Source organism: Malaclemys terrapin, chromosome 22 (assembly GCF_027887155.1).
Source record: "Malaclemys terrapin pileata isolate rMalTer1 chromosome 22, rMalTer1.hap1, whole genome shotgun sequence".
Lineage (NCBI taxonomy): Eukaryota > Metazoa > Chordata > Testudines > Emydidae > Malaclemys > Malaclemys terrapin.
The window spans coordinates 18,168,969-18,196,686 of NC_071526.1; the positions used below are offsets into that span (position 1 = coordinate 18,168,969).

Genomic DNA, 27,718 nt, shown 5'->3' on the forward strand with positions numbered 1-27,718 from the left:
TGCTGTTGCTGTTACGTGTACTTAAGGCCAGACTAGAACCAAGCCAATTTTACAAAGGTTTTCAGACGAAGCCTTTACCACCTATGGACAGCCCTGTCTGGAGCTGGGATTTCACACAGCTTCAAAAGAAACAACAAGAGACCATCAAGTAAACAGCCCGAGCTCTGTCATACTCTGGAGTCTGCACCATTGCACTGCAGACTGCTGGGGAAATGACACAATGTGTATAAAGCCCAGACAGACATATAGATAATGACATGATGGTAGCGCGGCTCGTGCACATTCCTTCATTACAGATTTACTGCAGCGAGTGTCCTGACCCCTTCTCCTGAGCATCGCGGGCTCTGGCTGCAGCCCTAGAGGAGCTAATTGCCTCAGTTCCAGTCCTTCCCCTCCTCCCTTCCCTGAATTCCCTGGTCTATTCTAGTATCTGGGCATCTTCCATTAGTGCATTAAGCAACATGACTAACATCTCCCTTCTCCTTGGATACGTTTCACAACACACATGGAAGCTCAGCCGGGATGTGGCTTCTCCCATGGGCTCTTCCCCAAAACCACACCGGCTGAATCCCGTCTCTCTGCCTCAGACATTTCCAAGGCAACCGCATCTCCCATCAGTCTCAGTCATTCAAGACACTAAACAATCCTTGTAACATTGCAGCCTCACGCCTCAGGAAGGGGGCAATTCGTCCTGTTCAGATGGGCCGGGCACACGTAAGTCCTTGACCTAGGCACCACTAACGTCCTACTGAAGCCCTGTGCACCACTTAGGGGCTGCACCAGGACATCAGCACAAGACCCGTGCACCCCACGTCTTCTACGCGGGGTGAACGTTACCTTGGGTGCTCAGCGCCTCACAGGATCCTATGGTCCTACCTGACTCATGCTTCTCCCTTGATGCGCCCGCTTCACTGAGAAGGAGGTGGATGTCTGAGATGAAGTTGGGCCAATCCAAGCCCAGGTCTCAGAAGCCTTCACCCGATTGGCTTTCAGTGAGCACGGACTCCTAACCTCAGGGTCTCCCCCGGTGCCAATCAACTGCTGTTCCTTCTGTGCGTGATTTGCGGATGCTTCTCTGCTGAAGACAGGCCCCATCTGGTTGCACTCAAACAGTTTCCCTGTTTAATGTTTTACATAAACAGTTCTATAAAACGTAACGACCCGCAGATAAAATAAATAATGGCTTTAGATGGGGTTTGGGTAATACTGATAAATCACTCCAAGACAAGCACCCGCCAACCCAGGCCTGCTAGAAAGGAGGATTCAAAGAGCCAGCGGTGGTGCAGCTAAAACATCCCAGAGACCAGCAGCTTTGCTTTGCTTCCCTTCTATAAGTCTTCCAAACGCCTCTTCCCTTGGGCCCAAGTACTTAATTTAAGGCCTGCCAGGCCATGGGACTACTTAGTAGGAAGAGTGTTGCTCAATGAATCTCATGCAGCAGACTTGGGATTTCAAAATGATTCAATGGGATATTTTCCCTTCATTGTGGGGCCGTCTCCGTCAATCATGCAGTGTGGCAGCCTGTATGGTGCAGAAACCCAGAGCGACTGTGTGCCGGGAGAGGGGATGCTAAGGCCAGTCTTCCATTAGAAGGGTGCCTGCAGCGTCAGTATCACACAGACACAAACTGGGCCAGTGCAGCCACACAGACTGCGTCTCTTGCTCCTTCCGAGGGAATTATGGGAGCTAGAATGAGGCAGCAGGACATGTCCACACCCGAGACAGCAAAACTCAGATCTCACCAGGAGAATTAATGCTGTGAAAGAAACAGCCAAGAGCAGATGCTCTCCAAGTAGTGCCTGACATGCTCTGTTCTTTATTCAGCCTAGAGGGTCAAGTCTGCATCATTAGGGGAGAGTGGCCACTTATCTTCATGTTTCCTGCCTCTTACCCATCTCCAGCACCCTCCCATCATCACTCTAATGGGATTATGCCATTAATTATTGTGTTGTTCTGTTTTACAGGGTCTCTTCCAGGAGGTCCCTGAAGTGAAAGCAGCATGAAAGACACTTCAGTGAGTTGGCAAATTAGCATGTCAGATTATTGCATTTTTGGTTTTTAGTGGGGGTATCAAAGGCATGAAGTTACAATATTCCAAAGCATTGCACCACTTTCTGCACATTGTGGAGCAGATTAACGAGCTGATGGCTGAAATAAATTATGAATGGTTATGATCCTATTAATAAACACATTGTACCAGGTTTAACTGACCCTATCGGTATGAGTTAATCAAGGTTAACAAGGTCTCCCATATCAGCTCCTATTATTATTATTTATTTGTATTACCACAGGGCCTCAGAGCCTTGGTCAGGCAGTGCCCTCTTGCCCTGAGGCGATCATACTTTCCAAGATAATGATAAAGTCAGTGGTGGAAAAAGACCATTAGCATTGCCTAATATGAACCGAGAGGAAATTGTGTCTAGTGCAGAGTATGAGAGTGGGAATCAGGATTCCTGTGTCCATTTCCTGGCTCTGCCGCACACCTGCTGTGTAACTTTGGGCAAGTCATCTAACGTTTCCATTAAAAGTACCTTGCAGGGACGCTAATTAATGTTTGCATATTTATATACCCCCTTTTATCTGAAACGTTCACAGCACTTTAAACATTGTTATTATTTGCACTTACCAGCAGTGTGTCTAAAAAGTCCAGTCAGATTTTAGTCACACTTCCAAACCATGTTGTATAAAGTGAGCTGTAATACTTTACCCATTACACTTGCAAAAGAAGTGCAGAGTAGGAGCACGTAGGTTGAGGTCCTAATGCCGCAGGAATACTGGAAGATTCTATAATATTTAACAGAGCAGGTTTCTATCAAACCTGGGTAACAAAATCGTGTTTAGGGAGCACCTAAATCTCAGCTGCTCTTGGTTCTTCCCTGTACCCCACAATCCAGCCATGCTCCAGCGAAATCCCCTTTCCTGCACTACAGCACAGCAAAGTTTCCTTTAGCTTGTAGGGATTTGCTAATGCAGGGTCCCAGACACAGAGAGGGAAAACACAGGGAAATGTGGGGCACAGGGAAAAATCTGGGATGGCTAGGGACCCCTCCCACATTCCAGTAGATAGAAATGTAGCTTCGGACAGTCTATTCCATATTCATAGATTCTAAAACCAGAAGAGACCATTGTGATCATCTAGTCCAGGGGTTCCCAAACTGGGCGTCACGAGGTTATTACATAAGGGATCGTAAACTGTCAGCCTCCACTCCAAATCCCACTTTGCCTCCAGCATATATAATGGTGTTAGATATATAAAAAAGTGTTTTCTTAAATGTATAAGGGGGGTTGCACTCAGAGGCTTGCTATGTGAAAGGGGTCACCAGTACAAAAGTTTGAGACTCACTGATCTAGTCTGACCTCCTGCATAGCCCAGGGGAGACTGTCCCTGAATTAGAGCAGATCTTTTAGAAAAACATCCAATCTTGATTTTAAAACATCCAATGATGGCGAATCTACCATAACCCTTGGTGAGTTGTTCCAATGGTTAATTACCCACCTGGTGAAAAACATCTGCCATGTTTCCAGTCTGAATTTGCCTATCTTCAGCTTCCAGCCCTTGGACCTTCTTATGCCTTGGCTGGGATTTCTCAAAATGACTCCACACCAGACTGAGGGCATCACGGAATTCCAGGCCATAATCACACCCCACACCCTCCCAGTGCCCAGAGCTCTCTCTAATGTTGGAGCTCTGGGGTATGCAGGAACAGAAATAAGGCTCTTGGCATTGTCAGGAATGGCTTTCTCTGAGGATTGAAAATTAGAGGTGACTAGTTGCTGCTCAGTGACTTCTGCCACTGGATAGATTTGGTTTTCTGGAGGGCCTCAGCTCTTGAGAAGCATTTAAGACCAGATCATGCAGTGGAACTCAGGGCAGGGTTTGACCCCTTACGTTAATTTTCACTTTTAATAGAAAACTCAGAATTGTTATATGGAGGTCCAAAAGTCACAGTGAGTTTATATTGTGCTTCCAAATCATGTACCTTTACCCTCCCTACACTCAGCATGACTTGGCTTTTCAATCTAACCTTGGACTGATCAGAGCTGAAAAATTCATTACAGCCCTGTAATATCTTCAGGAACAAGGACACGATATGGGTCAGCTGAGAGGTGGTCTGTCTTCTCTCGGCCAATTCTCTCGTCAATTGTCTCTGTCCGGCTTACTTGTTAAGGGATGTTTAGACCTTGTCTGCACTACAGAAGTGTTCTGTGCTAAGATCCATTGGTCCCCTTGCACATCTGTAATATTGTGCTCATGGACAAAAGTGCTCCAGCAGATTACGTGTGTGCCAACCAAGTAGACTATGAATTTTCAGGGCTAAATCCCTGTTTACTCTGAAGTAGGTTAGTGCCAATTTGGATACACTCTGGCTGAAATGGTTCAAACTAATTTTCCCATTACTGCCGTCCCTTGCAAAACTTCCCAGAATACCCAGCTTCTCAGAGCCGTGCTGCAAATTGTGGGCTACGCATAGCGGGCACTGAAACCCAAAGCATTTAGAATAGTGCTAGTGCAAATGTGCAATGGTCCTTAAACCAGTTCAGCTTCTGGTGCTCAGTCTGGTTGAATACTCTAATGTAGACAAAGTCTTTCAGAGCAGTAACCAGAAGGACTCTGCTGAGAAGACCAAGAACACTTTTTGCCTTGTTGAGTGCCCATGGTCTATGCCTTGTCCTGCCATTCTGAGTGTGAATGGCTGATGTGTGTCAATACTTACTGTAGAAAGTCAAGGATGGTCTCTTTCCCTGTTCTCTGTACTGACTTCAGTGGATTCACTCTGGATTTACTCCAGTGTAAGTGAGAGCAGAACCTCTCCCAATGTGCTTCAAGTCAGAATGTTTCCATGTCAATGTTAAGCAGAGCATATACTGAACTTGGAGGCAAACAACACTTCTGCTGTGAAATACAGTGTCAGTAAGCTGTCTGTCCCCAGGGCAACATTCCTCCTTCCTCATAGGAAAGCCAGTCACTCTTTATGGTAGGTATATAAACAGACGTGGCTCATAATTAGAACTCCACATTAGCTCTATTACCCCATCTCTTGGATCCTTGCAGAAGGAAAATTATTTTCAGATCATTTCTGTGAATAGTTTTTCCAAGGGACCACTAGAATTTTGTCTGGGAAAGGTTGAAGACAATTAGTCAAACCATTTTTTAGTTATGGGTGTTTTCAAGTGACACTTAGTTCTGTATCTAAATATGCTACATATTCAAATTATGTTTCATTGTCCAGCCTCCATTATCTCCAGCCCCACGGCCTGACCTTCTCCAGCAACGTATGTAACATTAAAAAAAAGCTTCAGAACACCTGCTCAGCTGTGTGTGTTGCATTTCAAAGACTGAGGTACCAGACAATTCCATTAGGGTATCATGCAGAACATGCAAAGAGGAAAAGGCTACAGAGCTAGACATCTTGAGTTCGGAGGCACAGACGAAAATAATTGCATAAAAGCACGAGGAGCTGGGCACGGTTAGAAAGCCAAGACATTGTCATTTCTTTTCTCAGTTTTTTTGTATTTAAGGAGTTCTCATCTTGTCAGCTGAAACGAAACAGGGTTTTAGTTTCTCTAGCAAAATGAGGACTCCGTAATGTAGACTGCCCAGCATACGGAGGCTACTGTAACCTCCCAAAGCACTAGCCACATAGGAAAGCATCATAACCGACAAGGGTCACATTTTGTCCTCTGTGGACTTCACAGGGAGCACAAATATGAAGGCCAGATTTGAATCCAAGAGTTAGCTTATTTCCTGGTAAGCAGTGAGGACACATTCCCTACTGCAGCCACCTTGACATGCCCCTGCTCTACTTTTCACCTCTCCAGTGCTTTCCAGCTGAGGCACTTGAAGCACTTTACAAACATTAAGCCTTGTAGCACCTGTGTGAAGTAGGTAATTATTACCATCTCCATTTTACAGATGGGGGAACTGAAGCACAAACCATGTGAATAAGGTCATCCAGGGAGTCTGAGGCCGATCCAGGAACAGAACCCAGGTCTCTTGACTCCCAATCCTGTGATTAACAACAAGGCAATAGCCTATTAGCTATTCATAGAGAAGCTAATTTACTGACGTGAGTCACCCAGCAACTACATTCCTCTCACATAAGCTACAAGAGTACCGCAGCGGCTATACAAGTTATTTTGCTTAGGCAATGATTTCATATTGGCGCCGGGAACTTCAGAGGCAGTCTAGGAGGCTGAATCACTTGAAATAGATGCAAAATAGCTGTGATGCCAAAACCCCAGAGCTGCTTGTCTCGCTCCCCCCACGGTGAGAAACTAGACCCCTTTGTCATCGCCACTTCTCCTAGAGACCCGATTCTGGGAATAAGAGCTTCACAAAAACGCAAGATTTCCTCCGCTGTCCGAGCTGGCTGTAGGGATCACAGCATGCACTGGAAGAAACACGTCTCGTTAGGAAGTTGAGGGACCTCTGGCCATGAGTTGAGGTCTCAGACAATTTGCCTTTCTGGCTGCTTTGGGACTCAGTAAAGCTGCCACTGGAAATGCACTAGCGTTTAATGGGCTCTTTTAAATGGCAGTGGAAGCAAGAACGCAGCTGCTCTGGTTGGTGACGTGGTTTTGTTCCCCCCCCCCCCTTTCTGTGAGTCAGATGATTTTAGAAAATAAGCTGAATTTATAAATAAATTAAATTGTCCCCTGCGCACCTGCTCTCACCCTCTGTTCCACTGAAGGGACATTCCATAAAGCATGAGAGCAGATCATTAGAAGCAGGTAATGCCTCTGGGACTCAAGACTAGAGACGAGCCTAATCCTTCACAACTGCCTGTTTGTTACACATGCTAGACAGAGCTGTAATACTGTACAGGATTCATCTGTAGCAGACATTTGGCAGCTCTCGCTTGGAGTAGCACTTATTCACCCCAATGAAATCACTGAGCGTTACTCAGAGGAGTGAAGCTTGCAGGATTCTGGGCCCTTTGCTGATGGGCACACGGTACATCAATGGCAGAATCAGAACCCAGTCCAATGCCCCATCCACTAGAGCATAGGGCAGGAAAGCAAAGTCTTCATGCCTCAATTTCCCTGTCTGTAAACGAGGGACAGTAGCCACTGGGGTGATTTGCAGAAGTGTTGTCGTGAATGCTCGTAAAGCAGTTGGAGGCACTGGGAGTAGGTTGCTGGAGAAGTGCTAGATATTATTGTTATATGTTGCAGTAGTGATCATTCCTTCACCTAGGAGGCAGCACAAGGTAGTGCTGCCAGTAAATAAGCATGCCACTAAGCCAGAGACGTAGAAGATATCATACTTCTGTGCTCACCAGCAATGAAGGAAACAGCCAGTGAAACAATAAAAATAAATCATGCTGATGTCCTATGGCTTTGGGTCACACATTTAGCTGCCCTGAGCTTTAGTGTGAGGTTCACCTGAGTCAAGCCAGATAAGGTGATCTGTTTCTGTAGTCCCCCACAGGGGTTTATTTACTGCATCAGTTTTCTGAATGTACTGCTGAGAAGCGGGAGGGAAAATGGGTGATAGAGCCCAGCTGGGCTTTTCCAGAGGGCGCTGGCTGCTCAGTTTTAATGGGAATTGGAAACTTAACTCCTTGCTGCCTCTTTGCAAATCCCAGACAGTGTCTGGACAGTTCCCTGGAGCCTTTCCCGCAGAAGGCTGTGAAGGGTGTAAGAGTGCAGGAGAACCACACACAGGAGTTTAGGATGGGAAGTGAGGCAGAATAGTATCGAAAATGCCCTCTGTGAAGTTAAATAGCAGAACTAGAATCAAGTCAGGACACTGAGGTTAATGCCTCCCCAGTCTTGCAAAAAAGTGCAGTGGAATTTATTTCATGTCTACAAATGGGCCTAAAATTAAGTCTCCTCTGGAAGATAAGATTTAGGAGGAATTTGATTGTTTTCGCTCTTCTGCACTGCTGGGCGGCCTGGCAAACAGTTGTGTGAGAGCGAAAGCATGCCTTGTATCTAACAATTTCCCACCCTATTACCATGCAAGCACACACACATACACAATTATTAATTACCCATTGGCAGAGCCCCCATCACCCTGATCACAAGCATGGAAGAGGCCTCTTTGTATTAAGACTGATGACTACAGCATCACAATCACATTACAGGATTTTCTCCAGGAGCTGTGATCAACTAAGACTTTCAAATTACTGGCAGCAGCACAAGGACAACTGTGGCGGATTCTGAGTGACAGGAACGCTGGGTGGAAAAAAACATCTAGGAAAGTTTAGGAGGTATAATCAAAGATTAAAGCAGGCTGAATGGACACACTTCTGCTTAATAGCTGGTGGCATGGTCAGCGCAGCCAGTTGTGTGTAGTGCTTTAGTGAAGGGCAAATCGTTTGCTTGGGATCTTTCAGGCAGGGGCGAGAAAAGGGATCAGAGCTCAGTCGCATTGTTTGTTTCTCAACTGATGCAGCAAAGCACTTCAGGGTGTGTTAACTGTAGGCGCATGCCTGAGTCCCATTGAAGTCTGTGGGATGGAAGCATACGCTCACTGATAAACATGTCCTTGCTAAGCCAGGGCCAGTGATCCCACAGCTGTAGGGCAGGCACAGGAGACGATGGTGGGGGTGTTGCACACCACCAGCCCGGGGCATTCTGTGGCACATAACGAAGCAGGTCTCTGCATAAGGGGATTAGCCTTCTTTGGGACCGTGCTTTTTGCACCCTTTCAGACTCAGCATGGTTAAATGATGGAGCCAAGCGTGCAACACGCTTGTCCGCGCTACCCCAGGCTGGCGAAACACTGCCCCTGCCCAGTTGGTTGATTGCTGTACATTTGTTAGCCCAGAGGACAGGCACCCGGGAAGGGAATAGCTCCATGTCATCCTGTCATCAGCAGATGATATTTCAGAACTGAAGACACCAGGCGTTGTGGCCTACTCCCCTCGGCACCGGGGCTTGAGGTCAAGGTGTCATCGGGGGCTTGGCCAAGTAACAATAAGGAGAGGGAGGGAAAAGGGATGTAGCCACTGACTGTGCAGAGAGGAACCCAGCAAATGAACTCCTCTCAGGAGACAGTCGCAAGGCAGGCTCCACTCAGCTGTGACTAAATACCAGGAGAGGCTGCATGCCCGCTCGCTGAGGCAGGTGCACTTAATCCTGCCTTAGCATGGGCGGGGGTTGGACCAGAGGACCTCGTAAGGTTCCTTCCAGTCCTATGACTCCCTCTCCTTGGTAAGCACATTTTCTTGGACACACATTTAAATTCGCTTGGCCAGAATTCCCCTCCCATTCAAACACAACTTTACACCGGACACTGAGGACGAAATGTATGTGAATGTAAGGCTGAGGTTCTGATTTTCATCCCCCAGAAGTGACGGTATCTCCTGGGAACCGTATTGCCCACATAGGGGGCTTACCGCTCCTCGCACTGACGTTGGTGGCAAAGCTCCCCTTTAGTTCAATGGGAGAAGGACAGGGCCCTGTTGTTCTTCCACACCTCCACAGAGCTCTCCTTAACTCCAGCTGGGGTGGCTGTGCATACCCCAGGGAGGGACTTGGACAGCCGTGTATGATGATTATATTTAATAGCATGACGTGTATCCAAAATACTTGATAACCACGATCCTCAGGTCTGCTCGGGCTGTGCTTTGTGCAAGACTGAGGGCACAGGGTCTAAGGCAGCTGGTTGTACCCCGGCCTGTCCCCATCCACCCCCCAGGCCCAGGAGCTGCGGAGGGATGCTTTCACCCCAGGTGTGACTTGACAGCCACCAGGAGTTTCAGCAGCACTGAGGCAAGTAACAGCCCCATGGGTCATGACGTTGGTCAGTGATGTCCAGGGCATTGCTGCACTCTGGCAAAGCCCCCGGCACTGGGCATGCCCCCAACATGCCCCCTGTGCCAGCAGCTGGAACTAGAAGGGGTGGTTTAGAGCCAGGATGTTACCCGGCTGGGGCAATGGTGCCCCTAGTCCTACACTGACACAAAGGAAGACATCTGTTGGTGGGGCTAATTGATTTCTTCTCTCAATGACCCTGGAAAAGCTGGGAGAGGCCCCTGCAACGATCAAGAATATTTGTGCTATAGAGTATGTTCAGTATACACCGGGGAAGATACAGAGCTCTGGGATGCCAGAGCAGGGGGGATGTCAGCCCACTCCAGGTGTCCTGACCCACAGTTCAGGCTGCAGCATGGTTTATCCCCTAGTTACCGGTAGCTTTACACACACGTGTCTTACTCACATGGTCAATGAGTTCCTTCATCATGCCGTTCCACTGCCCCTTCTCATCCTGTGCGCCATACTTCCCGTCCTCCACCAGCCGGATATCATAGGTAAAGCCCAGGATGTGTGATAGCTCCTTCAGAAGGTCAATGCAGTAACCTTCGAAGCGGTCGTTCCCGAAGAGGGCTGTGTCTGACTTCCGAAACATGACGAAGGGCTCTTCCTGCGCAGCCGGGAGAGAGCGGAGCAAAGAGCCATGGTTAAGGGCAGGCTGCCAGTCCCATTGCCAGCAGAAAAGCGATGAAAGCAGGTGGCTGTTCCTGCAGGTAACCCTGCGCAATGTGACACGCATTATGCAGGCAAGGTTGGCACCACAACATGTTCGGAATAAATTAACTTTGCATGGTGCATCAGCTAATTAGTAACCTTGTTTACCCCACTAAATTTAATTTTGTCTCTTCTGAGCAGCCAACTGTTTTCCATTCAGTGAGATTTCAGAGAGAGAGAGCGAGAGAAAATAACCATTTCATACTCTGCAAATGAAAACAAGGGCACTGAAAAATAAAAATACATAGAGGGAAAAAATTCAGACACAAATCCCAGGCACTAGAAACACAAATGAACCGATCCCCTGGGGATTGTTGTGGACTCAGCACCATCAGGGTTCTTAAGAGCATTTGAGTTGGGGGTCTTGCCAGGACACCATGCGTGGCTAGTGGCCGGTATAGGGTTGGCTTTATTTCTTTATGCCCCCGGGATAGGTGAACAAGACAAGACAAAGAATGGGGCAGGGATTCTAGTGCTGGCCAGAGGTAGGTCAAAAGGAGACCAGCATGTGTCTTAGACCTTTTCCTTTGTAACACACCAGCACCCACACCCATAGCAGGTGCTCCTGAGAGCACAGGTCTGTACTGAGAGGAGCAGGTGCCTAAAAGCCGAACCCGAACCCTAAGCAGGTTTCCTGCGAGCTGTTCCAAAGGGCAGGTGATCCACAAACACCTGGATCTGATCATGCCCTAGAGTATGCCAGGAACATCCCCTCCAGTTCTGACCCACAGCTTGATTCTGGCCATAAGGCAGCGGAACTGACTGGCAGAGGAATTGCCCTGTTCACTAGCCTAGTGCCCAATATAGCCCCACCCCCACTTTGGCTGTCAGTGCAGAGGGCACGCCCAAGAGTTAGGGGGTGCTCTGCCACTGGGGTCAGAGGAGCAGGCATAATTTACAGCAGCTCCAGGATGGCTCTAACTTATGCTAGCCAGCAGCGGTACTGGTGGCTTTTGGCATCTTTTCCCACTCCCATGTTGCACTGAGATCAGCTCAGACGCAGCCCAGGATCAGGGCCCAGGACTTTGCAATAACCAGGCGTCACCCTGGCCTCTCAACCAACAAACCTGTGGTTCCAACCCTGGGCACTTGTAGTTAGTGTGGGGTAGATGCCCATGCACTGTGGGCATATTGCATGGAGCAGATGGTTTCTAACAAGCTATGGCATATTACTTCAGGAAGGGCACAGCAAGCTTGGCTAAGTACCCCCGCCATGCTATCTTGGGGCCTTCTCTCCCCCCCCTGAACTGTTCTCATTACTTTTGTATTTGGAAAAGCCTCTGAAAATTTAACAAGCTGCAGCAAAGTGCTGCCTTATTAGCTAGCAGACTGCAGGCAGCGCCAGGAAGCATTGTAAGTTATAGCACATCTAAAAGGAATGTTCCACGGTGAACTTTCTGAAACACTCAGAGGGCTGCTCTCCTCTGAGTCCAAATGATTGCACTTCCGCTAATGCTCAAAAATAGCCATTCTTTTTAGTTTAAAGATGTCCAGCTTGGATGCCTTGAAAGGTTCAGAGATATCAGGCTGATAACCCAGCTCCTGAATCCAGAACGGGCCATTACTTTTCTGAGAAAATCATGTCCAGATGCAGAAAGCAAACTATGGTTTTTTAATCGATTATTATTATTCCATTCCACACTGAAGCATTGATTAATGCCCAAGATATATGGCACACCAGGAGATTCCAGAACCACTGTTTATTACAATAATCAAATTGTCTCATTGTTACCTTGTTCTCCCTTTCTTTGCTCCAACTAGTATCTCTCATCCTACTCTTAGACAGTGAGTTTTGGGGCCAGGACCCTCTTTTCATTATATGTGGGTACAATGCCCAGCACAATGAGGCCTTGAAACAGGCCTCCAGGTACTACCACAATTCAAATAATAATGTACTAATATTAGCAGCCCTATAACAGGCTTCTACACAGGAACGTTCCATCTTTCTTCTCATCTCTTGTGATGAATGAGGTCATCATATGCCAGTGAAGACAATAAAGTGTACAATAAAAATCATAGCCTTTCACAAAGCACCACGTTTGGGCTGCCAGTCATGGCAACAGAAAGGGACCAGGAAGATGTGGGAATGGCTGGAGAGAGGAGATACGTAAGGGGAGTGCTGAGAAACTCAAGGGACACTATCCAACAGGTGAGCGCTAGGAGACAAGGGCGGGACAGGAGACGGACCTGAGGCAAAGACTATTTATTAGACTGAACCATTGGATAACGTTACGCACAAGGCTACAGTCCTAGCTTGGAGGTGCCCCAGACCTCGCCCTAGTGCATGGAGGCTTTGCTGGAATTCCAGCAACATCCCTGCCCGTGCCTCCTGCCTTGAGGGATGCACGCTCATCCAGCACCCACCGTGGACAAACCTAGGCCATTCGCGTATGGCTGTGCAGAAGGCAGTTCGTCCTGCTCTGGGTGTTGGTGGGGAGTGGATGAGAGAGAGCACCTGGGTCTGGGTCTGCTGGATGAGAAACCAAGGCTGACAACGTCATGCCTATGGCGTTAGTGTGGTGCATGCAAGCCCATTAAACTCCCTCTCTCTCCAGTCTCCTCGGCAGCCCTTTCCTCTGGAATTAGTGCTTTGTTTGTGAACCAGCTGAGTCTACGGATCTTGGTATAAATACACCAGTTCCAAAGCAGCCATAAAATGCTATTAATTTTGGGAAGCGCTATAGGGATAACATACATATTTAACAGCCAAAGCGCTGAACATTAGGATGCCACTCGCTCCGTAATGTATCTCCTGGTCTCAAACGTTTCCTAGGGGGTAATTCTGATCTCTATGAACCACTTATTCACAGACTATTTCACAATTTATTACTGAAAATGGCCAGACATCCAATTCACAAGCTCCCTCGGCTTGCTAATCGATTTCTCAGTGAAGGTGCCCTCAATTTCATAACTTCACAGTTCTTGTATTGCTCAGGGAGAGTGGCGCTGGCTGCTGGGGTAATATTTCTCTTCCAACAAGTCACCGCAATATGAGCAAAAGGCAGCGGGAGGGATGGGGAGGAGAGGGGTGAACAACCTTTCCTGCTTTTCCTTTTAAAGATCCCTCCTCTGGCTTTTCTACTGTCATTTACACCTACGGAGAAGACACAAAGGGCAGCAGCAAACGTCAATAAAGTTCAGGGTTGTATTTTACTTCTTAGGAGCCAATTTATGAAAAATGCATTTATTGCACAACTCAGTGTGCCAATCCCATCGTGTCCCTCACGCCATGGGTCACAAGGCTGCAGGTGGCTTTGCATTAGGCATGCACGCGCCCTTCCAGCACACAGAGACGAGCAATTAGAGGGTGGTGATTTGCTCTATTGACACTTTCGAACTGGAATGTGAGCAGAAAGCTTCGGGATCTTCGCGGCAGTAGAACTGCTAGAGCGGAGAGATTCAAGTGCTGGCTAGAAACCGGCTTCCTCGCTCTGCGGATGCACCTCACTCCTGCCTTGCGCCACTCCCACTACAGCAGGGGTTCAAACTGGGGGTCAGGACCCCGCAGGGGGTCATGAGGTTATTACATGGGGGGGCAGGGCGTGCGCTGTCAGCCTCAATCCCAAGCCCCGCTTTGCATCCAGCATTTCTAATGGTGTTAAATATATAAAGAAGTGTTTTTAATTTATAAGGGGGGTCGCACTCAGAGGCTTGCTGTGTGAAAGGGGTCACCAGTACAAAGGTTTGAGATATTCCAGATCCAGACCCCGGCTCAGCTCTACCAATATGTCTCGCTTCTGAGCTGACGTATCTCCTCCTCCAGCATTCCTCAGTCCTGGCCCTGCAGCTCTCACTGCTGCTCCAGCCTTCAGCCTCACACACCTGGGCTGGTGCATCACTTCAGTAATACCGGCTACCCCCATCCAATAATTTCCCCTAGTGGCACTGCGTTACATTTTAATTAGATACAGATGGACGAGGGCAGGGCGGGAATGAGTCTCTGCTCAATCTCTTGAGAGTTGAAATAACCTCGAGTAATTCCCCCACCACTGACCCCTGGCCTCCACCTAGGGTTCATATCACTGTGCATGGTATTTATTTTGTATTATTCACCCAGCTCTATCTCCCACTTACAGGGACTGGCTCCAGCTCACATAACCTTGCAGTCTTTCTGCTGGGCCTGATTCAAATTCCTCAGACCAAAATTTTCAGAACAAGCAAAAAAAATAATAATGTAAATTCAAAAGAATAAAAATAAAACAAAACAGATGCCCCCCGCCCACCCGATGGCCGGAGGTATCCCTGCAGCACCCTGCCTCTACCTCTCCTGAAAAACTACACGGTTCATAGCATTTCAGACATACCCCTTCTAGGGTCCAGTTTATTCAGGCCTGAGTTCAACACACGAGTTCAGTGTCTCTCTCCCCCGTCCTTCTTCCCTGAGCTGGGTCCAGGTCAAGTCACTCCCAGGCTTGCCCGGGCTGGAATTCAGCCTCCTGGCTCTGACTTCTCAATTCCCCTCTGTCAGATTCTTCCCTGCAGGAGCTTTTTTCACCCCTGAATTTCCCTCCTCCCTACAGCTTCCTGCAGCCCTTTATAGGGGAATGAGCCGTGCTCCATCAGACCCCGTCGAGTCTCGTGGCACGGGTGGGCCAGAGCCATTCCGGCAGTAATGGGGCTTTTCTGCCTGAGGCCTCCAGCCCATAAGGCCAAAGCCACCCTGTTACATTGTGCAAAAACTGACCCTGCTCCAGGAGCCTGAGTGAGCGGGAACTGCCAAAGTGCCTTTTGTTCCAGCATTTCCCCTAAGGCAGTGGTGGGCAACCTGCAGCCCGTCAGGGGAATCCACTGGCGGGCTGCCAGACATGGTTTATACTGGCACGGCTGCCCGCAGCTCCCAGTGGCCATGGTTCGCCGTTCCTGGCCAATGGGGTTGCGGGCGGCCATGCCTGCGGGCCCCCAATGTAAACACTGTCTCGCGGCCCGGCAGCGGATTCCCCTGAGGGGCTGCAGGTTGCCCACTACTGCCCTAAGGGCTCTGCAGTAGCTTCTGATGGGACCATGCTTTTGAACAACTGTAGCCAGTGGGATCCGTTGTTGTTGCTCCTGATGCTGATGCAAATGGCACCAGGGTGCTTTATCTGTGCAGAGATATCTCTGCGGGGGGGAGGGGAATGTGTGTGTGTGTGTGTGTGCGCGCGCGCACCTCCTGGGATCAGTACAGTATGACACTTCCGAACAGCGTGGGGAGGTGGAGGGGGGATAAGAGGAGAAAATGACCATCTATTTTTACTCAGCAGTCTTCCTTGCAAAGCCAGGCATGAAAACAGCAAGGTATTGGGTTAAAATAAGACAACCAGAGGCTCCTGCAGCACATTCACACCCGGGCGTTTGAGCAGAGCCACTCATCTGAGAAAACGTGTTGTGCCAACGAGCACAGGGAAGATGGAGCCGCTGTGTGTCAGGTGTGGGTTATTTTGATGCTGGGTGGTGGTTTCATTTTAGGAAGTCAGGCCTCATTACCCAAGTGGTCCATCTAATTCCATTACCCAGCCTCTTAACATGCCAGACCAGACCATTGCTCTGTCAAGTCCAGTATCTCCCATCCTTTCTGCTGCACTGGATCAGGTTACAGAGCTACCTTGTCCAGCCTGTCGGGAGATGTGATTACACAGGGGTGTTACTGGATAGCAGTGTCACAGCACGAGTGCATCATTTGCAAGATAACGATGGAACAAATGTTTTTTAATGACTACCTTCCTTCGTTTTTATCACTCTTGGAAGGAGAGGGCTATCCCCCAAGCAGAGCAAAAGTCAAACATGAAGAACTCCAAATGATCTGTTGTGCCTTGGTGAGAATGATGTTTCAGGGACTGGAATAGTAGGAGCTGCAGGCTGGGAGTGAGGTGCATTGGCAGAGCTGTGTGTGAGCTAGACCTGGAATGGGAAGGGGTTCTTCAGGTGAGGCTCAAGGTGCATGAACAAAGAGATGGGCAGAGGATATATTTCACACTGCTTGTAACATGGCACTGGGACAAACACTTGTCCTTCTCTTTTATGAATACCCAGTTCACATGCACACATTCTTTTAGGAACCCTAGACAATATGTCGTAAAAGACGATACTTGCTAAACCCTACATGACCTAGCAGTTCTTTCCCATCTCTAACATCCATGATTCTTTGACAGAAGGGGCTCCTTAAAGGCACTGCATGGAAATTGGCCAGGAAAAATTATTGGCATAAACAGAATTTCAAACCTGATCTACGCAACCTGCCCAAGTTTCGTTATAGTTTATTTGTTCTAGGTACTGCGTTATTTCCTGTTGCTGCCGATTGGCACGGCATGACCCAGCCTTGTGTAACACAGCCAAATACAAACCAATGCGACTAGTCATCATTCATTAGAGGTTAAATAAAAATTCATTCTGATCTGATGGCTGCTATCAAATCCAATAGTGAAGGCGAGAATTAAATACAGTGTGACAGTTGGAGACAGAGAAGATCGGTTAAGTATCCATGGTTTGCTGGATAACTCAATTACTTTTGGCTAGGTTGTCACATACGTAGTTATGAGGGGAAAGAAACACAAGCACTGCCGTTATAACCCGTGTGTATAAATGAATTCTGGGATAGTGAGAAGTGACAGATCGGCAGCGCTGGAGCAGGAAGTACCCGCAGAGCGGGTACAACACAGGCAGTGGCGGGACAAGGACCCCGGTGGTACCCACCCCACCTCCTGGCACGGAGCTTCAACTCTGACCTTGAAGGGCCTCATCAAGAAGCAAGAGGAGGGTTCAGCCTCTAAGGCCCATGAAGCCACTGGTCTCTCTGCTAAGATTGCCAGCAGGGTGGCTAATTTGGGGCTTTTGTGCCTTTGGAGTTATGAGGGCATCTGTCCAATAGACAATCTGCTGAGACTGACAAGTCACTTCATAGAGGGCCACTGAGTAGCCACCTGATGCTAAGGGCAATGTGCAACAGAATGTGCCCCTCCTTAGATCAGTGACAGAGAGAGGAAGAGACCCTCTAGCCCCTTCTTAATCCCCCGAGCCACCAAGGCCCCAGAAGGGAGGATACTGAGGCATGTGTTTGCTCTTATTTTTTTGCTGTAACGAGAATAGTTACATCTGAAGCAGACACCCGCCCCTCTCCACTGCCTCTCCTGCTAGTCAGTCAGGCCCTTGCACAGCCTGTGCGGTATGCTAGTTAAGAGCCTTTCTTGCGCCCAGTGCATGCAGCCCCTCGCTGGGCCTTCAGCACGCACCGGGTCAGAGAACATACCTGAGATTCAGCACAAGAGTTGACGTGGAGGTTAAGAAATGTGCAGCAGGAACAAGAAGCAGCCTCGTGGCTACTGGAAGTGTGGTGGCGTCTAGCCAGCAACACACTGAATCACTTAGTTGTTTGGCACGTGTGGACAAGGAGCAGCTGTTTCTCGGGAGTGTGGGAACAGCAGGAGATGCTGCAGCTTAGCACCTTACATGTGCATTGGCAGAGCTGTATGTGGGAGTTTGTGCAGCACCTGCTTGCGCCCTGTCTCAGCCCAGCCAGCACGCTCGTGCTCTCCCTGGGCACCAAATTCCCTCTCCTCCTCGTCTTCCTCTTCCTTTGAGTTCCATTGCCTAGATACACAGGTATTGAAATGCCTCTGGGTGCAGACTGAATAGGCATTCATTACGCACCGTGTACATCATTTCTAGACAGTACCAGCTAGCTCCCACAAGTGCTCTGTTCAGTCACGACAGCAAGGAAGTGCCGAAGTTGTGGAGTGACAATGGTGCCATAAACCCAGGCCTGCCTGCCAGGCAATGAAAGCAGGTATCTCCACCAGGTCTGCTGTGTGCCTGGTTGTCTGAGTAAGCATTCAGTGGGCCAGATTTTCTCTTGGTCTAAATCATGCTGCTGCATTGATGTCAATGGTGCCATTTTATACCGACCAGATTGACTCAATATCTTTTATTTTGACCACTAATGCAAACCCCACCCCCAGCGGTGAATTCTAACACCGATGAAAATATTGCAGGATAGTCACCCTTTATAGTGGACTCTGAGGCCTCAGAGCCATTGCTCAGTATAGCCACCAGCCTTGGCTTCTCTTCAGGTGGCTAACGTGCCCAGAGCAGCAATCCCAGCTTGCAGGGAGGAATACATCGGTTACCAGATGTATTAAATGATCGCCCCAGCACATTCCTCAAGGCTTGATTTCCAAAACTCCAACCCCAGACAAACCAGCTCAAACTACTGGCTACAAAGCACCCGTGGTCTATCCAGCTCCAGCCAGGTGGGAGGAGAGCGAACACACCTTTTCTCCATGGTAGCCTCCTCTGCACTAGCTTCCCTTCCCTTTTATAACCCCACCCAGATCAGCCATGTGCTAGCAGGTGCCTGGGGGCCATCACACCTTCTCATGGGGCATCCACGGGAGGTAAAATGTTGCTAACTAGTAGAGGTTAATTGGTCACCATGAATGAGCCAATATTTGCCAACCGTGTGCACATGACAGTACCTAGGGCACTGAAATCTCAGTGTCTCTTTTCTCTCGTTATCTTAAGTAAAGAGAAGAGCTGTGGTGTCTCAGGTACTGCTGTGTGGCAACTGTTGGTGCCTTGTTGGTGACCAGCGCAGATTTCTGACCTCGCCAATAGCACAGGGAGCTAGGAGAGAGCCCCGAAACATAAGGCCAAAAGCAAAGGGACTGGCAAAACTACTGCGGCATTGTAAAGCACCAGAGAAGTCACACATTTCCAGCCATTTATATACGGATGAGAAATACAAGCCTGCAGCCTCCTACCAGGACAGTGGTGACAATAAGAGATCTGTTGGTTAGTGAGTCTGTGACGTTGGGTCCTCGCCCCTTGGAAATTTCCGTGATGTTCAAACCATCAGAAGGGTTCCACACTCCAACCTGAAATGAAGCAAAGAAACAAATTACTAGACACTTGACGTGTTGTTCAGTCTCTTCCAGGATCCCACAGGCCTGGCTGAAGGGAGCTAGTTCTGTCTTCTGCCGCACAGGCAAGCGAAGCTGAACAGACCGTGTTGGCCAACCTAAACAGAAAAGAAAGTGACACTAATTCTGCACTTGCAGACCACTCCAACAGTCACCCATGCAGAGCAGACATTACAAATACCTAATGCCTTTCCTTTTTGCTGCCCTCTAAATGGGGGCACTGATACCTGTGGACAAATATGGAGGTCCATGATGTCTAGAATTCAGGAATTCATTCAACAGTGGACAATAGCGCCATGCAGTACAGGAGCTCAGAATACACTGAACAGTGAACTTTGGCCAAACCTCACAGTGATTAGAGATATTCCTGAATCAAAGATTCCCCAATGCAAGTGTCTTAAGCTTTGGAGAACAGCAGAAACCCCAGATTCTAACACTTCCAAACTTATGAAGAGTTAAAAATTTAGATCATAATTTTGCAGCTTGGGCCCATCTCCTATAGGAACCAAAAAGAGGTCATGGGATGTGTTCAAACAACATGCAGGCTTTGGCTGCACACAAGGGATGTGTTCAGACAGTATTTAGAGTCATTTGTGTTGGAAGGAGTCTTGTGGGTCGTATAGACTAGAGGACAGGGGCTGCAGTCTCGATCACTCGATCCTTCCCATATTAAATGGGAGGGCATTGCAGCTAGGTGGGAGGAAAATTCTGGTATGGAAAAGGTTGAGAACACAGCTGGCTGGAAAATAGTATTTCTGATGAAACTTTAAAAAAAAAGAAAACATTTTGGGGGTAGTTGCTGGAATTTGGGGGGTTTTAACAAAACGGAGAAACATAATAACGTTGGTTGGTTTCCGTTTTCAAAAGTCTAAAAGTGTTTTCATTGAAAAAACAGCAAGTTTCAAAAGAAATAAAGAATTTCCATGAAAACTTGTGTTTCTTTAAAAAAATAAAAAACACAGCCAAATGGGATCGAAGTTTGCAGTGCCACTGCCCTGGTTGTACTTATTTTGTGGGCAGCATCTCCTAGGCTTTCAATCTGGCACCTTCTCTGCAGCACTGGACTCATAGGTGCAGGAAATAGGGGTACCGGGGATGTTCCAGCACCCCTGATGAGACTTAGAGGGACATGGAATATCTGTGACTTGCATCACAATTCATAGTGTATCCTATGTATTTCCTATCTGTTATGGTGTGAAAAATGTGTCTGGTGAAGTCGGGCTCTACCATACACACTAATAGGGAAACTATAACTTTATGAAATCTCCTGTCTGGTTTGCATGGCAGGGTTGCTATCATTAGTCAATTCCCCCATGGATGGAGCACTCATTTCCGCCAATGGAGAGAATATTGTCCCTGGATCTAGCGCACAACATGAATGTGAGAGGAGGTATTTACTCCGGTAATTAATTAAGATTTCTCCATTCAAATAATTTTGTCCTAAGTGAGAGGGTTTGATTTCCCTGGGAGATCACAGTAGCCTTGCAGAGAGAAGTGCTGAGAGGTACTGGTATTAGAGAGAGAGTTCAGAAATATGAACTCCTGTAATACCCTGGATGTGGGCAGATTCCACATTCCACCAGTTCCACTCAGGGCAACTGCATCGAAGTCCCTGGAGGTCCAGACAAAGGGCATAACATTAGTGTCATGGAGTGGAGACCAAGCCCATCTGCATTTAATTTAGCTCCATTTTGCACCAACTTGAAAACTAGTAACATTGGGAATGAATATGAGCTGGACACAAAGCAACCAGCCAGGAACTCCCGGCTATCCACTTCTAACGGGGGACGATTACCCTACAACTGCCCATCAGGGAGTTCTTGCACCTTCCTCTGGAGCAGCTGGTGCTGGTCACTGTCAGAGACAGGATCCTGGAGTACACAGACCATGCGTCTGATCCAATCTGGGAATTCCTACGTTCCTTTATAAAGCGTCACAAACAGGGGCCAAGTGTTCATTTAACCAGTTCTCTTCTGCTGAGAGATAGAGGGCCAGATCTTTAGCTGGGGTAAAATGTCACCATCTCTTTAAAACCAGGGGAACTAGGACGATTTACACCAGCTGTGGAACTGGTCCAGCGTCATCACCGATATTTGGTCCAATCCCCTTTTAAACCAATGCAAACACACATGGCCTGCCTGCCCTCCAGCTGCAGGAATAGATGCGGCATGGGGTGATACAATTCAGCTCCCCTTTCTGTCCAGCTACTATCTATATTTTACTGTTGTTAAAAGCCTTTTAACAGCCCGACTGCAAATGCGAAAAAATAAGGCAAAGAGCCTTATTGGCAAGGAAACGCTTTCAGTAAAGCGCTATGTTTAACATCTGAACGCACGTTCCTCCACCTTCCTGGATATAACTAGGTAACAACTTGTTTGCCGTATTATTATTTATATTACAGTGGCGTGTAGCAGCCCTGTAGCACTAGGCGTTCTGGAAACAAAGTGCGAGACAGCCTCTTACCTGAGGAGCTCACAGTCCAAAAAAAAAAAAAAAAAAAAAACACAGACAAAGGTGGGAGGGGAAGCCAAGGCCGTGAATTACCCATCATCACAGAGAAGCTTAACAGCACAGCTGGGACTAGACTCCAAATTTCCTGGATCCTGATCCAGTGCCCTATCCACTCTACCACACTGCCTCCCGATTTTAGACCTGACTGATCTTTTGTAGAGTCTTTTATACTGGGAGGGATCTCACACCACTTGACCAACGCTAACCATTGTCCGGTGAGACAGCATTTTACCACTGGGCAAGCTGAAACTCTGGGAGGGGAAAAGGCTGGTGATAGCCACGCAGCGTGCCCCCGGAAGAGTTTGACTCCTGGGCCTACCTGGCATAAAGAACCGCTCCAGTGACGCCATTGTGCTGCGCACATTCACATCTAAAGATGATGTGGCCCCTCGTCGTCCGGCTGCAACTGCTACTCCGCACTCTCTCCCAGACCTCGAGAATGCAGGTTTAAAACCTCCTGGCATATTCAAACCTTGTGGCTGGTTGTCTAATGCTGCCCCTTTGAGGCTTGTTCTGCCCCCAAATAGACAGAGACAGAGACACACCAAATAGGAACCGCAGAATATACAGGTCGATCCATCTACGAGGCCACATGAGTGATGGAAACTTGGAAACAGAAAGTCCACAGACCAATCCCATTGCAGGGCTAGGAGCTTCAGATTATTTAGTTATGTTTTTGTTTCCTTGATTGTTTTTCTTTTCTTTTCTATTTTTTTTTAAATAATTCAATCTCTCCAGCAACCTCTGGCGAGAACCTGGTTTTACTGCATTCACAGAAAGGGTTTTTGAACAATGAATGCTGTTTGGCATGAACAGTATAAATTTTAAAAGAGTTTCCGTGAACTTTCTGAGAATCCCTAAATATTTTACAAAAGCCAGGCATTCCTCCATCCTTCCTTCCAATCACGCCGCAGTTAAAATGTCAGAAGATTATTACTGTTATAGGGAAGAGAAGCAATAATATAAAGAGCCTTTGGCAGTGCTAACTACTCAGCTAAGAATCCCTTGCTAAGTTTTCCTTAAGAAAAATGAAATATGGGGAACTCAAGTCTGCATTAATTAATTTAAAAATTAAAATAAAGAAAAAATTGCAAATATTCCATTAAGAGAACTGTGCAAGTCGGATAGTCAAACAACATGTAATTATGTTTGGGTAATACTGCTTTAATCCTCAGAACATCCAGGAGGTAGCAGGATCAGAAGCACAATCCTAAAGCTCAACAAATATAAGCTATTATACATAATGCAAAGTACATATTGGGATTCACTCCGTTTGGCATTTCATTATTTCAGATTAGCTATTAACAGAATCTTAGTGTCCACAGAGATTTGACATCGATACTTTAAAACCTTTCCAGAGAAGACAAAAAGCTTTTTAAAAAAAAAAAAGCCGAGAGCTACAAAATCTCGTGACTAGATGGAGATTAAACATAAAAGCTGAACATCCTTGAGGAATATGCTTCAGGGTTTGGCAGTTTCCTGTGAGCATTATGTGCCACACAATAGTAATAAATACCACTAGGGTCAGCAATTCTATCATAAAGCTGAGGAGTACTACGTTGACTGAGAGATATTTTGGCAGTACTTTAAGGTTCAGATTCACATGGTATCCAAAATGTCTGTCATTTTTGCCTATTACTCTACCGGGATCATTACTGGTAAGCAGTCCACTGGCACAGGGAGCTGGGTGGGCTGATGGCACCAATCCTAGCAACCCACTTTGCTGCTTTCCCCTTAGGGGGTTGCCGACTGACACCTTGCAATGAATCAGTCCCCAAGGTTTCTCCCATCCCTAAGTTTGAAGGCTCTCTAACCGTGGATAGCTAGCTCACGGCACTATCTGCAGCCTGCTTTGAGCACAGCCCATGCGAATAGGTGACTCTTGGTATGCATTGTCCACCGTGCAGATCTTTGTTCTATTCAGGCAACTTGCTGCTCTGTTTTGTCCACTGAATGAACTGCTCTCCCCTTGAAAATGATGTTCTAGGAGTTTTAATGCTTTGCGTATTCTTTGTTTTTTTAAGCGGTCCATGAAACAGGAATGAAATCCCCATGAGCACCTGAGAATCAGACCTGCACTTCAGTGGCATTATATCCTTGTATCCAGCAGGGATCTGTGCTAATTACAAGAATTCTACACGGTTGTGTTTGTGCAGCTACCTTGCGTCCCCAGCAGCAGGGTTGCTGCTACAAACACTCCACATCCAAATGGGAAATTTCCAATCAGGCCAGGAAACTAACCTGTCCTCATTTTTTTCGTACCCTCTCTCAGATATCAAAAACCAACAAAACCCATACATTATCATCTCCTCCAAAACTCAGGCTGCAAGTGGGCCAATCAGGGCTGTAACAAACGTGGGATATTTCCAGGCCTTAGGCAATTTTCATAGCAGGAGATCACACCGAGAGGGGGGCTTTTAAAGAGCTGCTGTCGCCTCCGGGAAAACACTTCATAAACAAACTGTAGCATGTAGGCAGCACTTGGGTTGGGCTTTTATCCCTCCCGTCATTGCCATGGAAACAAAAAACAGACCCCTGACTGCTCAGGAAGTTTCTTCTGCTTCTGCAGCTCCACCATTTCCCATGTGTGTTACCACAACAATCTTACATGGCAACTAATTGTGACAAGTTGGGCTGCGGGTTCAGGTGTGCGAATGAGTGTGTGTGTGTGTGTACATCAGGAAACAGGAGCAGAACAATTCCAAGGCAGCAAATATCCTTACGTCGAACACAGAGGCAAATATAGGAGCTATGAGGCTGATGCACCGTTTTCCAGGGGGCCTGAGTGGATCTTTTGAAGGTTTCATAAACTCTTTAGCTAGCAGGAAGGACAAACTTTACTGACCTTTTCGAGACCATCTTCTTTGAGGCTGATGATGTCCAAGTCAAAATCTGTCCTTAATCCACTGGTTTTGTTGAAGACAATACGCCCAGTTAATCCTTCCCATTGGGCCTGTGGAAGGGAGAGAAGTCAGCACAGCCGTTACCGGGCTTCATAAATCATCATTTGCTACTGCTGTACAGTGCTTCATTTTAATTACTCCTTACACTGATACTCTCTCCCCGACGAGCATGATTAATTAATAATCACCTCCATCATTGCTCATGCTGCAGCGCGGGCTGGAGCATTCCATAAATTCTATTATACTCCTTGCCCTGATTTACATTTGCACCTTTTGTGCACAACATCGATCTCAGGACGTGTCCCTGGCACGCTAGGTTGGTGCAAAACTAGCTGTGTTTCTGCTCGTGTCTTTGCAGCTCTGACAACGTCTGGGGGAGGGTGGGGGGGCGTCTTTCAGCATTGGACAATGCCACTGGAACACATGAACAAATCTCCCTCACCTGCCTCCATGCCAGGGTAGCGCAATGTTTATTTACCCTTTGCAAGGTGCTTTGGAGTTGAAAAGGGCTAAGTATTTTCGCCTCTGTTTTTCAGATGGGGAAAGTGAAGCGCAAAGAGGCGAAGACCTGCTCGATGCTTGGAAGTTTGGGGCTGAATGCTCAGAAGGAGTTGGGCACCTATGTCCAGGGCTGGGGCCACTGCAATGCATAAAACTCCAGCTGAAACCGGGCAGGCATCTCAACGCGCTCCATGCTTCAGTTTCTGCAGTAAAAATTCCGGAAGCACGTCTCTCCCTCCCTTGGGCCAGTGAATGGCTGCAGAGCCTGGGGATTTGAGCACTCGCCCAGATGGGGAGATCTAGGATCCAGTCCCTCTGCTTCAATAGCTCATTACTTATCCACAGTGCAACATCTTCAACAGGAGAGACTGCAGGACTCCCCTCATCAGAATATCTCACAGCTCTCACCTGAGAGGAGGCAGATCCCCGTTTAAATCTTTTTCCCCCTTCAGATGGATTTTGGGATCTTTTTCTTATATAGGCTCCTATAACCCTCCACCCCCGTCCCGATGTTTCACATTTGCTGTCTGGTCACTCTAATTAGACCTCAGTTCCTCCTGGCTTCCAATCCTGTGCTCAGACCATTTGAATATATTTTTCTCTGAGGCCTGTTGATGGTAGCACCAGCCAAATGCATCATTAAATAACACCATTACAAAACCCAGCAACAACAGAACCCTCTCACTGCTTCCCACAAACTGCTTATTTCTTCTTTTAAAAAATAAACATAAATAACTTCAGATTCTTTGGACTTGGGAAGTCAGTCACTGAACTTCTCGGCCCCAGCTCAGAAGTCCATCCCCGTTCAGCAAAGCACGTGAGCACACGCATAAGGGTTTGCAGTGCACTGGCCCCCTGGGCACTCAGCTGTCTTGAACTGCAGCCCCCTTCTGGGGCGGAGGGATAGCCCGGCATAGTGGGGCAGGGAGATCTGCAAATGGATATGGAGCCAATCCCACTTTGATGAAAAGTGCAATGCTATTGTCACTGCCTTTCTGTCTCAGAGTGACTCTCCTGGTGTTTTAATAAACAACAGCACAGAAATTAACCTCCCTGGTTTAAGGGGCAGGGTCTGAAGAATGGCTGCTGCTCCTATAGGCTAAGTGGTGATTAATGTCACCGCAGTGTGCAGTGCTGGCCCTGGAACGTCTAGGGACAGTAAGGGGCAATTCTTCTGCTGTTTCTTGTGACATTTCCCTGAATGCAGGACACCCGGATACCATCCTCCCATACACGCCCAGTGAAGTATGCTTGCCACGCTCTGAACTTTAGGCTGGTATTTCCCTGTTCCCTTTCCGAAATGCCAGATTGTTCGCATGCTTTACTGGTTTGACTCATTCCACTTGCGGAGTTCATCTGCAGCATGCTCTTCCCTAACAAGTGTATGTCCCTGGGGGGATGAGCCAGAAATAGCCCCGATGATGAAGGTGGCACAAGCTGGGGGGATGACTGGCATGTTTCCCAGATCAAACCCCTTCCACTCTCCCCGGGGACACGCCTGGTTAATTCCTGAAGGAATGCTGCTCCCCACCTCCCAGGCCTATTGCCTTGTGTGTTCGGGGCCGGCTGCACTCAATTTGCCGAGTTGAGCATGCAGGTGGGAACTACAGCTGGGACATTCTCTGGGACCCAGTGAACACACACGGTGTTCGAAGTACTGAGTCGGAAACAAACACAGATGTGTATTGAACGCGTCACCTCCTCGCTGAGGCTCTAACTCTCCCACTTCGCCCAACGCCGGCAGTTGATGGAGCTGGCAGAGCAGGGAGGCGTCGCATTAATGCAATGGCATGAGGAAAACGGAGCGCAGGCAGGGGCAGCTAGTGCCAAGGAGAGCTCCCCTCCTTTCCCTGGCAGCCGTAGGCAGCGCTCCCCCACATCGCCCCCTCTTCCTCAGTCTGCTTTACCCCTGAGCCCAGAGACACGGCACCTGCCTGTCACCCAGGAGGGTCTGTCTCCCCTTTGCTTTCTCATTTCCAAAATAAACTGGGACAAGGAAGGGTCGGCTCAGCCGCTTCCCTCACCTCCCCTCCCCAGAGCGCCGACCGGGTTCTCCTACCCTCTGCAGGGCAGGTTGTTCTGAAGCTCATTCGCGTTAAATCTCCCGCTGGTGCTGGCCTCAGGATGCCCTGTGCTTGGGAGGCCCTCCCATTTCTGGAGCCGTAGAGGGGGTCCAATGGGGTGGCACGGAGAAGGGAGGCCAAGGGAATATCGGTCTCACCTCCTTCTGCCTTGCCCATTGGTCCTGGCTTCCTGCTCCCCTACGAGACTCTGGTAGGTGATAGCAGCCTGCTAGCCAACGAGGCGACCCGCCTGGCTTCCTCTGATACGTCAGCAGGATGCTGAACTGCCCAGTCTCATCCCCGTGTCCTGTTCGGCTGCTGCTGCAGTGAGAGGTGCCCAAACCATGCCCAAACCATTCTCAGGGCGGCA

The 27,718-nt window shown here is 48.1% G+C and overlaps 1 protein-coding gene across 2 annotated transcripts in view; it reads right to left on the minus strand.

Moving 5' to 3' along the window:
* The window catches only part of GRIK3 (glutamate ionotropic receptor kainate type subunit 3), a 234,016-nt gene that overhangs the window by 46,514 nt on the left and 159,784 nt on the right, over positions 1-27,718 (minus strand). For both annotated transcript variants that reach the window (XM_054012104.1, XM_054012105.1), the window contains exons 8-10: positions 24,727-24,834; positions 19,212-19,325; positions 10,172-10,375 (exon numbers count right to left, since the gene is read on the minus strand). In XM_054012104.1, the coding sequence (XP_053868079.1) occupies positions 10,172-10,375; positions 19,212-19,325; positions 24,727-24,834 (426 nt within the window). The remainder of the gene's footprint in view (positions 1-10,171; positions 10,376-19,211; positions 19,326-24,726; positions 24,835-27,718) is intronic.